This window comes from Candoia aspera, chromosome 10, assembly GCF_035149785.1.
Source record: "Candoia aspera isolate rCanAsp1 chromosome 10, rCanAsp1.hap2, whole genome shotgun sequence".
NCBI lineage: Eukaryota > Metazoa > Chordata > Lepidosauria > Squamata > Boidae > Candoia > Candoia aspera.
Window position 1 is genome coordinate 22831423 of NC_086162.1, and position 18243 is coordinate 22849665.

General features: G+C 49.4%; 1 protein-coding gene across 1 annotated transcript in view; it reads left to right on the forward strand.

Annotated features, from left to right (window-relative positions):
* NECTIN2 (nectin cell adhesion molecule 2) overlaps positions 1-15197 on the forward strand; it is a 55277-nt gene extending 40080 nt beyond the window's left edge. Inside the window, exons 6-9 of the mRNA XM_063312290.1 lie at positions 11768-11912; positions 12798-12861; positions 13761-13865; positions 14718-15197. Coding sequence (XP_063168360.1) covers positions 11768-11912; positions 12798-12861; positions 13761-13865; positions 14718-14921 — 518 coding nt within the window. The 3' untranslated portion in view covers positions 14922-15197. The remainder of the gene's footprint in view (positions 1-11767; positions 11913-12797; positions 12862-13760; positions 13866-14717) is intronic.
* The last annotated feature ends 3046 nt before the right edge of the window (positions 15198-18243 follow it).

Sequence of the window (18243 nt, forward strand, 5' to 3'; positions counted from 1 at the left end):
TTGCTCTGTTGGTTTAAACTGGTGTTTCCCATCCGTGGGTGGACTTAGAAATTCCCAGAATTCTTAGTAATGGCATTCTACCTGGGGATTCTGGGAGCCCACATATCTGGAAGTTGCCAGTGTTGGGAAACCCTGGCTTCAAGGAAATTTAGTTTTCTTGAGAATTAGCATTCAAAAGGATGCATGCTGTGACTGTTATGCTAAACCAGTGTTCCTCAACCTTGACAACTTGAAGATGTGTGGACTTCAACTCCCAGCATGGCTGGCTGGGGAATTCTGGGAGTTGAAGTCCACACATCTTCAAGTTGCCAAGGCTGAGGAACACTGCACTAAACAGTCCCCATCACACAGATCTCTCTTTGGGTAAGCAGGGATGTGCTGCAAAATGCAGAAAAGGAGGAAGAAATAGCCCAAGCCAAAGTTAAAAGCACAAGATAAGGAGAAAAAAAGGAAACATGATGCTAAAACTGGTTTGTGGCAGCACTATTCATTCGCTAGACCTCTCCATGCCTTTCTCTCCTTGCAAACCGGTCTTGCTTCTACCTTGAGTCAACACACCATGACTGAAGGATACCGTAGCTTCATTATTTAACTTCTCTCTCTCTCTCTCTCTCTCTCTCTCTGTCTCTCTCAATTTTTATCAGCCACCCCAATCGGCAAGAGTTTTGGTGGTGCGTTGAAAGCTTAGGATGGACGGGTTAGGGTCTCCCCCAAGGCTTCAATAGCTAGCAGTTTGGGGAAAGGTCTCTGTAGGAACCCCACGGAATATTTTGCATCTGATCTTGATATGGTTAGCTAAAATACCCATTGTATGTAATTGCCACTGGAAAACACTCTGTGAAATTCAGCATACTGAACGCATCAGTGCCATTAAGGGTTGGCCACAGTGCTTGGCTAATGCGCTCCACAAGTGCACCAGACACTCCCTTCTCGCCCAGCTGTTGTAATCTATTTTCACATCAGGACAGGATCCCGCTAGGCCCTGCTGTGAATATCGAGTCCCTCTGCGGATTTTGAGTTTGTTGTTGAAGCCCATGACCAATTATTTTCATCCTTCACCCCATCCAGGCTGTGGTCTGGGAAGACACACTTCACAGCTGTTTCTGCTTAAGGGGCTATTAAAAGGGCTTAGAGAGTTAGATTTTGGAGAAAGGTTGAGAGAAGGTCATGTTCCTGTCTCTTGGTTGGTTTTGGAAGATGGCCCACCGCTGTTGGTGATCCGAGTCTCTAACCTTTTAAGACTCAAGTTCAAGTATTATATCCATAACGCTCTCCTGAACTGCTGGTTCTGCTGGCCCATAATCACAATAAACCAGTGTTTCTCAGCCTTGGGAACTTTAAGATGTGTGGACTTCAACTCTTAGAATTCTCCAGCCAGCCATGCTGGCTGGGGAATTCTGGGAGTTGAAGTCCACACATCTTAAAGTTCCCAAAGTTAAGGACAGCAGTAAACTATTGAGTAGGCCAAAATTGATTAACTATTTTGTGGATTCATGTGTTCTGTAAACCCAACACACATGGTTAGTGTATGTGGTTCATGGTGTTTATTAAAGCAACCCTGATTCAGCCAGGCACGGATAATACAACTTCTCTTGGTTTGCTTTGGTTTGGCTTAACCCAGTCTGTGAACTCAGACGCTGTGATTTTTAAAGCTTGGTGCATGGTTTAACATGTGCAAACCTAACCAGCTGTGGTTCGCTCAATAGACCTGATAGACAAACTATAATTTAGTGTGAAGTATAAACATGGTCAGTTTTTTTGTTTAATCTCCCCTTTCTCCACAAGCAGCTTTTGAGTTTGTTATGGCTCGGAGCAAAACTCAAAGTATAGGGAGGTGCCCTTTCACGAACAGCAGAATCAATTCACCAGGAAACTGAAAATAAACAAGCACAGTTCATGGCTGGCATCAGCATACAAATACCACCGACAAGTATTAAATACTTGCAGCCGTGTTTCACTGTGCATCACGTGGTCCATTTACAAGAAATCAGGTGGCTCCTCTCAAAGCATGGTACAGTTCTTGGGATATTAATAGCCAAGCCAGGACGGCATTTATAATTAGCCTGGCGTAGCTGCAGATCTGGCAACAGGTTAATATGGGAGATTTTCCAAACTCAGCAGAAAGCTGAGATGGCAGTTTTGGGGTGACTGGGTCTGCTCTTAAGATGGGTTGGGAGGATGAGTCAATGATGCAAAGTGTGATATCCTCTGTCACCCACAGGAAGAAGGATCAAGATTTTCTAGGATTGTTTCCCAGTTACTTTGTGGTTTCAAGTTCTTGGTTTTGGGTTCACAACAGGAGAGGAAAAACTGGGTGCCATTGCCAAGGTTCTCAGTTCTGTTCTGGACAGGAAGGGTCAGTTGCAAGTTTCTCAACATCATGGAGAAGGAGAGAAAAATGTTTACCTGTTGGACTTCCACCCCCTGTGTCCTGCTGCCATCCAATAGTAGCCTTAAAGGGCTGCGTTCACATAATGCACGGACACAGTGTAGTTTGCACCTCTGTGACAAAGTGCATGAACCCAGCCGTTGTGATCTGTGACTTAGAGTTTATGAGTGAGGGTGCTGTGTGAACTCAAGTGGGAATGGCTTAAACAAACCATGGCTGTGTGATGAGCAAAACGTTACTGAGCAGCGGCCTATAACTATTAGAAGGAATTGTCTGTCATAAATGTCTCCCAGCAGAAATTCTGTAAAGCATGGCATTTAAGGTACCCTTTTCAGCAGTGTGCCTCAACCTTGGCCACTTTAAGAAGTCTACCCATCTTAAAGTGGCCAAGGTTGAGACACACTGCTCTTTAGGATAACCACGGTGGTTATGTGCAGGGGCATATTTAGTGGAGATTTGGAAAGAGAAAAAGGTGGCACAAAGTTAATTTTTAATCATGTTCTTTGGAAATGAAGACTCTGTTGACACCTGATTTGGGGAGGTGGCTTGCAAGGTGAAACGATCAGGGTTTTAAAAAAACCCCGGCACTGGCACTGAAATGGAACGTGTTTTGGAGACCAAGCTTAATTGGCGGGAACGAGGAGAGAAAAGCCATGTTGGAAACCCAACTGTAGTTTGTACACAACACTCAAAGATGTCAATAAAGGGAGGGAGGTAACCCTTAAGAAATAGTTGCATTGGCACTTTTCTCAACAAATCACCTGTTCCTCCTCTGCTTTGTGGCAGTTTTGTGCACAGATCTTAACTGAAAGTCCTGCTTCTCTTCATGTACAGGTAGTCCTCACTTAATAACCATTCATTTAGTGGCAGTTCAGACAACGATGCTGAAGAAACTGACTTATAACTGGTGCTCACACTTACAATCATCACAGCATACTTGTGGTCACGTGATCACGATTTGGGTGCTTGGCAACCAGTTTGCATTTATGCCCATCACAGCATCCAGTGGTCACGTGATCGCCGTTTTCAACCATCCTGGCTGGATCTGGCAAGCAAAATCAATAGGGAACTGCATGATTTGCTTAACGACCATGTGATTCGCTTAATGACCACTGCAAGAAAAGGTCATAAAATCGGGTTGGATTCACTTAATGACAGCTTCGCTTAGCAACCAAAATGCCAGTCTCAATTGTGGTCATCGAGTAAGGACTACCTGTAGTTGCATTGGCAGTTTTCTCAACAAATCGACCTTTGCTCCCGTGCTTTGTGGCAGCTTTGTGCAGAGATCTTAACTGAAACTCCTGCTTATCTTCGTGTACGCCGTTTTTCTGTGAAAGGTGAAGGATGGGCGAGGCTGGGTATTTTTCCTCTCCTGGCCCAGTAACAGTCGACTTATTTTTTGTCTGTGTAAATTTGTCCATGTTTCTAAGGAGGCCTTAGCTCAGATAAAGATCTCTCGGTCCCATTATGAGTGGAGTGCTTCTTCCTGATTATTTTTAAGAGCTGCATTCAGGTTAAACAGATTCTCTTAGCATGGAAAAAACGGTAATGGAGTACACTCCCTCTCCCCCTCCCCCCCTGCTTGTGGCTTTTATATTTATATTTTTTATTTATTTTTATCCTGCCTTTATTATTTTTATAAACGACTCAAGGTGGGGAACAGCCCTAATACTCCTTCCTCCTCCTAGCTATTTAAGGGGATAATACGGCTCTCTGAGAAAATTCTGCACCCAGTAACACCCCCCCACCAAAAAAAACCCCACATTAAATGATGCAAGGCCTGTAACAGTTACCGATAACCAAAAATGTCACGTATCAGGGTTGGAAATAATTCTTCACATCAGCTCTGTAGGGTAGGACAGGAGAGGATTTCCCCCTGCAGTGGCCAAAAAAAAAGAAAAAATGCAGTCTGAAGTTGGGGGCAAAGTGACTGGTTTAAAGCCAAGCGGGGACTTCTGACGCTTTGCCCTCCTGCTTTCAATTCGTGCAATGAGTTCTTATGGGCACCAGCAGCAAACCCACTCCGAGCTCCTTGAAGAGGGCAGATCACTTGGCTCATTTTTCCCCAGGCCGAAAGTACCCTTTTGTCTAGTTTCATGTAAACAGGCGAAGGCATTCCCAAGGGAGGGGCTGAAACCGAGGAAGGGCCTCCTGTTGAAGGAAATGCAGCTGGAAGCGGTTCTGTTGGGCAAACAGCCTCTGCACCACCGCCAGCTGCTCAGGGCTGCAACTGGGGTGGGGGGGAACTGGGCCATGCGCCCCAGGCGCCGTGCTGGGCGGGTGCCAAAATAGGCGTGGAATCCATGTTTGCCCCGGGTGACACAGACCCAAGTTGTGGCCCTGGTTGCAGGGGCTGAGATGTCTTTCAAATATATTTCGGAATGGGGGAGCGGTGAGGATCAGGGGCGTTGGGCAGTTCATGCACCTTCCCTAACCCGATCCCTTCCCAAGGCTTTAAAACTGGAACTCCCGTCGGCCTGGAGCAGCATCCTCAGTGGCTGGGGAGCGGGAGAGCTGCAAGGCGAAAGGATTGGCAGGTGCCAAGGGAGGAGCACTGCAAGGCAGCGGGGAAAAAAATGTAGATGGCAATATGAGCCAAGTTCTAGTCAACCCCTCCCCCCCCGTTAGTGGCCAGTCTTTGGCGTGGGAGGGCATGAGCGTAACATTCTGGCACACGCATGTTGTCACCTTTGGGGAATTTGAGCCTGCTCCTTCCGGAAATGAACCTTGCACTCCCACTTTTCTTCCTTTTCCCTCCCTCTGAAACCCCCTCTCTTCCCAGGATGGCGAGGTTTCGCTCCCCTCGACTCCCCTCCTCTTCCTCCCCGACCCGCCCATCTGACTCACCCATCTGCTGGCTTCTCTGTGCCCTACCTTCTCTCGGGCCCTGACTCGCTTCCGACTCTACCTCCCCGAAGCCTATTTCCTCATAGCCACCTGTCAGAGTGGATTATCCCAGCCGATAAAGTGGATTACTGTACCCTCTCCGGTCTGGCCTGTTTGGCAAAGGCAGCCTTTCTCCCTTAGCCAAAGGCTTCCCTTCAAATGCAGCTCGCCAACGGTCCTCCCGGCCAGGAACCGGTTTGCCAAAGCCTTGGCCTGCACGGCAGGGAGGAATTACGGGTGACAGTTGGCCCGCAGGACCAACTTGCAGGGATGGGCAAATGCTTGAGGACCGGATGGAACCCCCAATGGATGACAAAACGCAAATGCACATGGGCGAGGATGCTGGGCTCACTGGCAGAAATAGGGGCACAGGGTATTTCTGGCCTTGAAAAATGGGGGTGCTCCCCAGTGGTTAAGGCAGGGATGAAGCGGGGGGCCTCCAAAAGTTGTTGGGCCTGCCAGCCCCAGACCAGCCAGTGCCAGGAGTGGAGAGGAACTGTAATTCAGGAACAGGAGGCAGACAAAGTTAGTTTTTAGGCCACTGGGAAAATCGAGATGGATGTAAACAGAAATCCACAACAGACGAGGTCTGGGAACTACAAACCAAGCCACCTTTAGACCCAGCAGCAGGAACATGGTGGCCGAAAACGCCTGCTTCATCGTCCAGCCATTTCCCCAAGCCAGTGCCTTCCATTGGAGTACCCAGATTCCTCAGCCATCAGCCTGCTGGATGGGAATTCTGGGAATGGTAGTCCACACTTCGCAGCTGGCAGCATGGTGCAAGTGGTTTTAGAGGAAGAGTGACCATCCTGGCATCCTCCAGATGTTTTGGACTGGAACTGTCACGCTCAGTGCGGCCGTGGCAAAGGAATTTAGGATTTGTGCTCCAAAACATCTGGAGGGTGCAGGATTAGGGAGGAGTGCCTGTACCTTGCTGACAGCAACGCGTGGGGCTGCAAGTCCTATCGGGCCCCGCCCTTAGCCACACCTGGAGGTTCCACCTGCCCTTGCGGAGGCAAAAGACTGTCTGATTGGTTAGGAAATGCCACTAGTCATGTGGGGAGGAAGGAAAGTCATGCCAGGCCAGTGTTGCTCCTCTGCCTTTAGGGCCACTTGGTGCTTCTTTGCAACTGACCAGCCCATCCCTCTTTCCCCAGGTTGTGCCTGGAAGCTAACGCCCAGCACTCCTGTGGCTGAAATTGCTTCCTCCTCAAGGCCCAAAGGATGTCAGAGGCTGACACACAATCTCGTGTCCTCCCAGCTGGCCTTGGAGCGGCTTGAGTCACCTGCATCAGTCTTGCAGTTTGAGCCCTCCCTTCCTTTCTTTCCACTGCTCGTTTATACTGTAAAGCCCGAGGAAAGTGATGCTTGGACCCCTGGGTGGAGAGTGGGTGGGGCATGTACTAGAAGTGAGGGTTAATTAATGCAGAACAAAGAAGGGTAGAAAATGACACCACCACCACCACAGGTGTGCACACACGTCTTCTCCCTTCTGGGCCAGTTTGCTGGGGAGGACTGACTGGGGGAGATACTGAAATGGTTTTCTTTGGCACGAACAGTAGAACCCTCCCTCACCCATCGCCTGGGTGGCTGGAGAGAGACAGCTTAAGGCTACTCCTGGCTTGGCAAGCTGGGTGCCCAGTGCCCTCCTGAGTGGTTTGTGTCCTCCTGGCCAGGCTTGGGGAGCAGGCTCCATTTCTAATCCATCTGACACCCCCCTTCTTTCAACCCCCCAGTAGCGTTGCCCAGAATGGCCCTCCCTCTCCACACACTTGACTCCCCACCCAGTCTAGAGGCGTTCATTTGCTCCTGATCGCTGGGGGGGGTCCACCTAGCCAGGTCTCACTGAACTGTGGCTGGCTTCACAGAACACGCCAACCATTGGTCTCCATAAAGGCTGGGATGGTATCACATGCATCATGAGGCAATCACACAAAACAATGTAGATGAATTTCCATGATGATGGCATGGCATGTAAGACAGTAGTCCGCTAACCTATGGGGCTAATCCACGGGGATCAAGACTGATGCTGTTCTCCAAGCTCACCCAGCACACTGAGCAGGAAACACATAATCACATTTAGCCCAGTAACTTGTGGAAGCCCAGCCCCCAGTTGGGGGTCAGTTTAACGTCCCGTGAATGGTGCGTGCTAGGCAACTGGATTAATTCAGCCAGCTATGGTTCAGTCAGTTTGCACGTTTGCTGTGGAGATATTTAAGCAAACTAAATGGCCATTTGTAGGAGTCGATTCCTGCACTGGACAGGAAGTTGGATTAAATTATCTCCAAGGTAGCTTCCTTCCATCCTAAATTGTGCACATGCACATACACACATTATTTGAGGGAGGTTTTACTCTCTTTCTGCGTTCGCACAGCCTCTGCAACCTGGGTTTTCTGGGTCTGCAATGAGACGTAGAAGTATAAACTAACTAAACAGGTTGGATTTTCACAATGCACTCACCCAAATTAACCAGGGTTAACGCTAACAAGCTTAGCGTATTGTATGAATACATGGACTAGGTCTTTAACTGGCCCAGTTAAGTGTGCTGTATGAAGACATCATAGATAGAGCCAGTAAGTGAATTTCCTAAACCTATAGGGCAGTTTCCCTGTTCCTGCAGGTTCATACCCCTGTTCCTGCCCTGTCCAATTTTCTTCATTTCTTTACTTAAAAAAAGGCTAACCCTTCTCTACCAAGGGAGACAAGTACATCTCCCATGGTCTTCCAACATTATCTTCCCCACCCCTTGGTTCTTTCTCTTGCCCTCTCCTCCAGTTTCGGTATTCCTAGCCGGCCAAGCTTCTTGGCAACAGGGCTGGCGTCAAACGAATTCCACCGAAAATCTCAACCTCTCAACCTAAAAATAATAATTTTGAGCTGCTGCAAAAGAGGCCACAAGCCACCACTTGCTCTGAGCTTGTCCATGCATAATGTATGGGGCTGTGTGTAATTATGGGTTTTCCCAGGAGGGCTGGAGGGGGGAATCTGTTCCTGGATGAACACGCCAAGCTGGCAGCAGTCAGATGGCACAGGAAAGGCTGTGCTTCAGCTTCTAGGTGGACCATGTGGGAGTTTCTGATGCTGCTTCCATGCAAAGGGGAACTTGGGATGGACCTCAGGGGAATGGAGGGTTCTGACACTGTCTTTGCCCCGCGTGGAACAAGCATTTGTTCTCTGGTGCACAGATGAGCAACAGGAAATGGGCCATAAAAGAACAGCCACCCAGTTATTTACAGCTTAGGGCTGCCAACTTGTTTTCTGGGCATCTGCACCTGTTAACAGCAGCTTGTTCTATAGGCATTCACCTCTGTGCATCAAGCTCTTACGAAAAGCATAGGTGGGCAGTTCGGGCGAGATCCTTTCTCCTACCTGGTGCCCTCCTTAAGAGTGTCTCTGGATTTCAGCCGTTCCCACGGTAGCCCCTTCTCAGGCAGAGAAGTATCATGTTCGTATTGCGAGTGTAAGAATGGGGAAAGCAAGGCTGATTTTATTTAAGGCCGCATTCTCCAAGCTGGGTCCCTCCAGATGTGGTGACTCAATTGCCAGGCCCTGCTGTTTTTCCTAGAGCAGGCTGGCAAGCTGCAGATCCCGATGGCTCTTCCCCCACAGTGCAAATAAGCTGTAGTCCCTAGGCCAGTGTTTCTGCTGGCTGGGGAATTCTGGGAGTTGAAGTCCACCCAGCTTCAAGTTGCCAAGGTTGAGAAACACTGCCCTAGGCTGTTACAGAGAGAGAAAAAGGCACAATCCCAGCATCCATTCTCAGGACTGCACATTTACCCACTTCCTGCTTAGAAATTAAATCAGAGGAAAGCTAATCGTTCTAACCTGTTTGAATTATGTTGCTGTATATGCCTCTGCTTTGCATAATATGTTTTGCTCCTGTTGATCTTGGAAAAACGCAAAGGGCTAAACTCAAAACCCCTTTTTCTGACTCCTGGGAAGCTGATCTGTGTTTCCCGAGAAGGCCGCCTCTGTTGCCACGCACCCGAAGAACTAGAAACTTGATTTCCATAAAGAAAAAATGAACGCTTGAAAGCTTAGGGCTTTTTTGCATGTTAACCCCTATGTCCAGCACCATCTCTGGCTTGTGCATGGTACAGTTGCTTAGAAACGAGGAAACCTGATTCCCCCAGTATACCCATAGCGCCTTGCCTGTTTAGCCCAGAATTAGGGATGGTATCACTTTGGGGATTCCCATCCTCACCGTCTGCCTCAGTCTCCCAGAAGTTCAAAAGGCACAACAGCTGAAGCTGTAAGAGGATGCAGCCAACAAAAATGTATCTCCCTGCCTGTGCCTACCTCGCTTTCCCCCTCTGCAAGGTGGAGAGTAACAGGCAATTCGATATTCTCCAGGCAGGTTCTACCATGAAAGGGCTGAAAGACTCACCCCGTCCTCCGCCTTGCAGGGTTGAAGCGCCATCTAGTGGCTAAAAGTGCAAAAGGCAAGCCAGCAACAAAGGGCTTAGATCCTTGAACCCAGTCTTGCTCCAGAAATGCAGAAATGCTACATTTCTGTAGAAAGAAAGGCAAAGGACTGTTTGGTTCAGAAATGCTTTGCCTGTAATATGTGGGTTAAGGTATGACGTGCCACAAAGACTTTGGGGGATCATTGCTGCCACGGCGTTTCTTGAAAGTGGCAAAGGAAGAATGGCATCCTCTCTCACAAAGTAGAGGTTGTGTCATCAGCTGTGTAAAGTGTTATCCTCGGTGGACTGGGGAGGGGGGAATCAGTGTATATGCACAGACACATGCCTGTCACACAAATAGCAACGGAACGCCAAAAGGACTGAGTGAGAATGAAATGCCCAATTGAACCAAAGCATTTGCAACAGCACTCCCTGGTGATTTTGCCACCTTTTTAAAATTGTTAACTGAAACCTGCAGAGGGGCAGGAAATGGTCATCATGCGTTAGCCCAAATCAGGCAACACAAACTTTTAAAACTGTTACTGCTGTCATCTGACAAACGCTGGTCTGCTTAAGGCGTCACCAGGTGCTTTCTCGGTATTGCTGCAATGGACGTAAACAGGCCTACAAACAGACTCAAGCTTTGTTATGCATTTTAACTCATCTCTGTCATGCTGGAGTGTCTCTTTAAGAGAACGGCAATTTCCAAGCCTGCTGCGGATGTCTAGAGACTGAAATGTCCTCCCGCTGGCTTCTGCGGACAGTGTTACGGCTCCTCGAACCCAGCCCTGGGCAAATCAGTTGTAGTAGTTGTGGTTGCAAGGATACACTTGGAAAGGTGCCAATCACAGCTTGTCAAAGTCCCTGGAGTGGCAACAGCCAAGTGAGATTCCCAATAATTGGAAGTCTGAGTTTAGCATCTTTTGCAGTGTGTGTGTGTGTGTGGGAGGGAGGGAGGGAGGATGCCTTGGTTCACCCACTGCACTAAGGCATGGCTTGCTTAAATCATACAAGGTAGAAACCACAATTATCTGGGTTAACACAATGGCACTGTGTAAATCAAGCATGCTCTGTGATGGCTTAGCACAGTGCCAGTGAGGAAAGGGCAGGGAATGTTATGCACGAGAGCTCAATAGCCAGGGAAGGAAAGAATTATCAGATTAATAGAGCTGCCCAACTTAATTGACTCTGGGTGGCTTACAATAAAAATGGCCCATTAAAAAAGTCCCCAACAAGATGGTATGACCGGAGAAAACTAATAAAAGACTAATATACTGGGGAAAGAGCCAAGTATTCCAGATTCTCTTAACGGACAGCAGAGTCAGGGCAACATGAACCTCTGGGGCAGTGTTTCTCAACCGTGTCAACTTTAAGCTGTGTGGACTTCAGCTCCCAGAATTCCCCAGCCAGATTGCTGGCTGGGGAATCCCGGGAGCTGAGGTCCACACAGCATAAAGTTGACAAGGTTGAGAAACACTGCTCTGGGGGGAAGAAGCCATTCTGGAGGGTAGGCACCAGGACCAAGAAGGCAAGCTTCCCGGTACCCATTAGATGGCATTGCTGCAAGGATGGGACCTGGAGTGTGCCCATTCTGCCAATCTAGTGGGGCAGGCAGAAGCAGTGGGAGAAAGGTAACCAGGTGTGATGGAACGTGACATCAGTTCCTACACCTTGAAGAAGAGCTTTGTAGATCACAACCAGGACCTTATTTTACAGTTTCTGGCCCCTCCACTGCCTGCATGTGGGCCCCGACATCCACCCTCAGCGTTGGAAAATGTTCCCCACTCCTGTGCAGGAACCACATGTATCTTGCAAAGCGAAAAGAAGTCAGGCAAACATTAACATGCCATATACAGGTCTGTGACTCCTTCCTGTAGCAAAGTGGGATAAACCTTGGAGCAGGATTTGGATTTCCTAAATACTGGATAGGCCGGGCCACTGGGCTGGAGATTGGGGGGTGGGGGGGGCCTGGAGCCCATGGCTGTAGGGCTATCACCCTCGCCCTCAGGCCTGCTGGGGGGAGGGTGCTCCTGCCAGCATCGCCTGCCCGCCTCACTGACCTCATGCTTTCATCCCCCTTGTCCAGATAAGCCCAACACAACCGGCGCAGCCACCACTGGGGGCATCATCGGCGGCCTCATAGCCACCATCGTGGCCTTGGCTGTGGTGGCCACCGGCATCCTGATCTGTCGGCAGCAGCAAAAGAACCGGATGGATCATGAGGAGGACGAGTAAGTGGCTCAGTTTGTTCTGGGAAGCCAGGCGGAGAGGGCGGCGGGGGTCAGGTGGAGGGAAGGGGGCCTCCCGCCCATCCACCCCTGAATCTCCTTGCAGCAGGAACAGTCAGCCCTCGTTCAATCAAGGGTTGCACCTCTTTGGTCAGGGTTTCTCAACCTTGGCGACTTTAAGACGGGTGGACTTCAACTCCCAGAATTCCCCAGCCAGCTTGCTGTCTTTGGCCATAAACCCTGGAGCTGCATGGCTTGAATGGGTGGGGCTTCAGCCATAAACGGGAGGGGTGGGACCAGAAGGAGGCGGGGCAAGTCTTGCCTCCTGCAATCAGGCTGCAAGACCCAGAATGCATCTGCTAAGATCAAATACTTAGGAAGGGGAGGACCTGGGACCCCCCATTTCTCACACCCCCTTTTTCCAGTTAAAAGTAGAGCCATCCCTGACTCTGTGGTGCTGTGATGAAGCTGTTGGATGGCCACCAGGGAGATCCAGGTTCTCGGCCACAGACACCCCCTAGGTGTCTTTGAGCCAGGCATTCTCATCTCATCCTCCCTCGCAGGGTTGTTGTGAAGAAAAATATGAGGAAGGAGCGCTTTTATGCTCCTGAATGAAAGGCAGCATAACATTTTACAACTTGAATAAATGAAGGAGAGGCTCGCCGGATGTTGCTTGACCTTCCGGTATCTCATGCTTTCTGGGATTAGATTGTGTTGGAATTTGGCAACATCTGGGGAGCCTCAGCCCATCCACCCACCCCACCCAATCCTGTTGTATGAGAGCAAACTGTCCTGCCTCAACCAGGCCATGTCGGTCACCATTGTGTGTAAATGCAAAATAGATTGCTAAATGCCTTTGCGTGGTCTTGTTTCTTCCTGTCTCTGCAGTTTGGAAGGACCCCCAGCCTACAAGCCGCCCCCACCTTGCCAACTGTCGGAAGAAACGGAACCGGTAAGGATCAGCCCTGCTTGCTGTCTGGTCTGCGGGCATCTGCCTTCCCCGACCACTGGGGTACTCCAGCACAGGCAAAAGAGTTGGTGAATGCTGCGTTAAAGGCAGACCCAGACTCAAAATGAAATCAGTGACTTAAGTCCAAGGCAAAAAAAAATTAAAAATATAAAGCAACAACTGGGGCTGTTACTACTCTGCACTAGAGGGATATTTTGGACGAAATGAGCCTGTGGTGAGGCTTCCATAAATCTTCCCAACCCAAGTACGTCATTATAAGGTGCTTGCTTTCAGCCTGCGTGTTTTTGACCTATGGAACACGGCAAAGAACACAGCAGGGCAGTGAAAGTCTGCTTCCAGTCACTGGAAATTGTGTCCAGACTTTCTCTTTCGTTTCCAAAATTTCAGGGTATGAAGTCTACCCTCTTCTGGCAATCTAAGGTCTAGGAACTTGTCTGTGCGTGTGTGTGTTTAGATCAGTGTTTCTCAACCAGGACCACTTGAAGATGTGTGGACTTCAACTCCCAGAATTCCCCAGCCAGCATGGGGAATTCTGGGAGTTGAAGCCCACACATCTTCAAGTGGCCAAGGTTGAGAAACACTGGTTTAGATGAAAAGCTGGGATTCTCAGGAGACCTAATCTTATTCCCAGTATTTCACATCTGGAATAACCACACCTTGGAAATGAAACGGCAGTCAAACTATAGCCATGCTTTTCTTTTTCTTCCTGCAACTGAATATGAGGGGTCTGGATGAATGGGAAAAACCTCCTTGGAAAAGCAACACGATGAGGTGCCAGAAGGGGTTTTCCGCAGCCGGATTTGGCCCCAGACTCTGGGGCAAACCGGTATCCTGCACCGTAGGCGCGATCCTGTCTTCACCACCTCTCTGCTTTATTCCAGGTTCCTCACCCCACTGGGGCCGAAGGCATCCCACTCAAAGCTCCCTATTATGACCCCAGTGTCGCAGATGACCTCTTCGGAGGAGCCAGCACCACTGCGACAGAGGTGAGGAGCTGGCGAACAACTCTTCTGAAACAGGTTTAATGTGGACAACTGGGAATTTGCCTACCAATGGGAAGTTCCCCGGGTCAAACATCAGAACCCTTCTTTTTCCTTAAATAGCACAAGTTTCTAGTCCTTATGACTGGGGGAAGAAGCGCCCTTGGGCACTGTGTGGCTAGCTGGGTTCACACCACATGCTAGGTTGTGCTAAAATGCGATTGGGTATCTTGTTGTTCAGAGTGATGTGGAAAACCTCCGCCATTGCCTTAGGAGGTTACGCAAGCCATGCCAAGTACAACTGGTTCGGACGCAGGGGGTTCTGTGAGCTAGCAGTTGTGTTTGATAACCAAAGATAAGCTCAAAGACGTCGTGTGGGCTCTTCCTGTGTGTGCTCCAGCTCCAGAGATCTACAAAAAGCAGTGCCAGAGTGGCCAGGCCTGAACTGCAGACAAGGAAACCCCAAGTTAAAGGTGTGGCTGTAACATGTGATTTATGATGCCACCCATATTGTATCTCTTCAGGGAGAACACAGAAGCTGCCTTCTCCAACCTCTATATACTTGGTAGAGGGTACTTCTTCCCCCAGTCATAAGGACTAGAAACTTGTGCTATTTAAGGAAAAAGAAGGCCAGGAGTCTCCGGATTCTTACGTGCACATCCCTGACAACCCCACCTTGAGGTCTGATTTCTGATGTGCAAGATGAAACCAGGGAGGGCTCTGCTTATGTAGCGTTTGAGGTAGGGATTTTGGCGTTTCTAAGAGTTCTGATGTTTGACCCAGGGAACTTCCCATTGTGAGGCAAATTCCCAGGTAATAAATGCCTCCCCACTCCCCGTTCCCCTGCCCCTTCTGCAGGAGGCGCCGCGGTACCACGAACTGCCAACCCTGGAGGAGCGAGAGGCGGCAGGCGAGGCTGGCCCTAGTCTGGAAGATGAATATCTAGACCAGATCAACCCCATCTACGACGCCCTGTCCTTCGCGGCTACGGAGGACGATGTGGCCTTGACCCCCATGGCCACCGATAAGGCCTTTGTGATGTCCAGAGCCATGTATGTCTAAACCTCCTGGCTCATCTTACAGCTGCAGTCCAAAAAAGGGGATGCTGCTTAAAAGGTATCTCGTGTTGGTCCTGGAGAGAAGCTGCTGCTTGTCCACTACATCCTCTTAGATGCCCAGCTCCACTTCCTGGACGTCCCACTGCCTTTCACAGGTGCCTCAGGTGGGCAAGGCCTGTCTTGATCCGAAGGGTCTCACCACTTCGTGCCTCCCGCCTCTCAGTCGAACCGGAGCCAGTGTTTCTTCCTCAACCCCCAGCCTTACGATAGAGTATGCCTAATGTGTGCTCTTGACTTCTGGGACTTTCGATTCCAGATCTTTCTTCCGCGGAGGGCTCCACTGCCAAGATCTGGTAGACCCTCCAGCCAAGCTGTGCTGCTGCTGAGCCCACAAGGATACTGCCATCCAGGGAATGTAGTTGGATGCTTGTTAATCTGTTTACAGTGAGGTGGAAGCTCCCTCCACACCCAGTCTTGCTGCGGTTTGGCACGGTGCATGTATCTTGCACCTTCGCCTCCCTGGGTCTCCCATCCCCCCAGAATTTATCTCCTGCCGTGATGCTTTCAGGCTATCTTGGTGAAAGATTCACATCAGCCGGTCTAAACTGTTTCTGGACTGCAACGCTCTGAATTGCAGGGAACAGCAAAAGCACCTATTAAAGCTACAGTTAGGGTCACAGGCATCACAAGGTCTCTTGCCCCCAACCTATGTAAGAGATTGCCTGATTAATCCTAACTCTTCAGAAAAAAACCCCTTCAGAAAAAAAAAAACCCTTTTGTTTTTTTTAAAAAAAGCATGCAGAAAACCCACCTGAGACCAGGTAAAAGTCACCTTTCCAGCATCAAGCTAACCATGCATGGAGAATTTCCAGAAAGGGAAACAGAAGCCTTGATGCAATTCTGAAATGGTGCAGGGCAGAAACAGTGTTATAAGACCCCTTCTTTCTCCTGACCGTAATTCCACTGCTTTGCATGGAGAAGAATGGTTCGGAGAAGGCTAAAGGCGTGGGAAGTATCTGCTGGGGCCCTCTGTATGGTTAGCCATGAGCTACTAAGAGAGAGGGGAGAACTTACCACAAGGATACAGCTGTCAAAAGTTTCCCTGGAGGCATTAGCATAGACCTTCCACTTTTCATGGCATGCCTGCCACTAGGTACTCACTTTACCCTTCAATGAATTTGGGAATAAACCGTGTGGTAATGTTGCCTGCATATTGCACAAAGGTGGCCAAAAATGATGGGATTTGTACTCCGAGACTTGTGGGGGGCATCAGACGTGGAGAGTCTGACCTGGATGCTCTCTCACGAAGGATTTGCAGTTCCTGGTCCATGGGGAGCCTTCCAAATTTCTGAAGGAAGAGCTTCTCCTTGGAGGAGTAAAGATGGTGTGCCAAACTGGCCCTGCCTTCCTTTTCTCATCATTCTGGCACAGGCTCCGGTCATTACTTGAATTGTGATTCTGCATCCCCAGATCTTGGGCCCTGCTCCATTAGGGTCAGTTAGGACCCTTACACTAACCCTTTGCGTCTCTGGGCTCCTGATCTGAAAATGTGAAAGTTTTTGGATTGCTGTTTTTAGCTAATATTTTTTAAACTACGTTCCTAGAGTTGATTTACTATTCCAAGACAAAGTCTCCTTGCGCTCTGCCACTGCTGCTGTTTTTCCTAGATGCGGGTACCAATTGGCACTGAGGGATTTTTAATTATGTTTATGATTCTTTTGTACTAGCTGTTGCTCACCAATCCTACTAACAATACCTGGACCTTAGGGTCAGGGGGAGGGAACGATTGTCGCACACAAACACCCCATGCCTTTTTCTTCCTGCTATCTTTAACGTGCCTTGGTCTGACACTCTTGCATGGTTGAACTTCAGCAGGGACACAGAGGGGCATTTTTATACTCCAGATGGCTGTTTCTTAAATAAATTTTACCAAACCCACGTGGCTCCCACAGTGTGTTCTGTTGGTGGGTAAAGGGAGCAACTAATCTCATTTTATATTTGTAAGCCCTTCCGGACTTGATGCCTTCCAGAGGTGGGACCCAAATTCCTGTCCTGCTCAGGTGGCAGGCTCATTGCATTTGTAGTCTGACACTTCAGGAGGATTTAGGAAGAGTGGTAGCTGGCATTCTTGAGGGAAAAAAAGTCAGTGTTGCATTTTGCCTTAACTTCATGCAGTGGAAAGCAGAATAAATGTGGATCTGTTGTGTGCCTGGGAAAATTATTGCAAACCTGCAAAAGCAAAAATCAGCTTCAGAAGCAGGTGCATATTCTGAAACAGCAACTCCATGCAAGAAAACTCGGCTGGTCGATCCTCTAGTGCTTTTTAAGGAGTGGCTTCAAATTCTGCATCTTCTTGCAAGCCTGTTATGGTTCTCATGGGCCAAGGGCCCAGAATATCTTGATTCAGCTTTTAAGTTAAGCATCCCCAATCCAGATGCTTTCCAGCTGTGTTGGACAGCTACTCCTAATGGCCAGGCTGGCTGTGAGTGATGGGAGTTGTCCATCTAGAGGGTACCAGCATGAAGATGGCTTGCCTCTACTATGGACCAGGCAGAGGGTGATGGCCTTGCCCTGAGGACAGGGCGCACTAGATACTGGCCCCCAATGGGGGACCTAGAAACCATCATTTTCTGGGGTGCAGTGAAAATAGGATTGAAGTGCCCTGTGAAAGTCCCATACAGCACGTGAGGTTGAAAATCTGAGAGCCGTTGCAATTAAATTCACGGGAGAGAAATTACTTCCTAACGAAAAGCATATTTAGCCCGGATGCCCCCTCCTAAGGATTGCCTGGAGAAGCCTAGAAACCGCCTAATTGGGTTTCTATGGAAACCGTTGGCGGGGCGGGGCCAAAGGAGTAATCAGCCCACTTCTCTATGGTTTCTGCGCGCTCCTTCGGACTAGAAACTCAACGGTGACCGCGCTGCACTTTGGGATAGCCACCTGACCTTGCGCCCGATCTTCGCCGCTGACCTTGCTTCCCCAGCTCCGCCTTTTTCCGAGGAAAAGCTCCGAGTGGCGCCCTAATTCCCCTCGGTATGTAAAGCGACCAATGAAAACGCAGCCCAAGCACCTCCAGAGGAAACGGGGCGACCAATCGTCGAAGACGAGCCAGATTTATTCCACAATCTGCCCAATCAGGGCAGCCTAGCGGGGTGTGACGTCCTAGCAGTCGGCCAATAGAAAGCCAACTTTAGGGAAGGAAGCGGTGGGACATGGCGAGGCCTAAGGTCCATGAGGGCTGCATGGTCCCGGAGAAGGGGCGCGGCCTGACGGAACGCCAGCCAGTAGCGTCGACGCAAGGCTGGGCAGGGGCGGGGTTGAGGGCT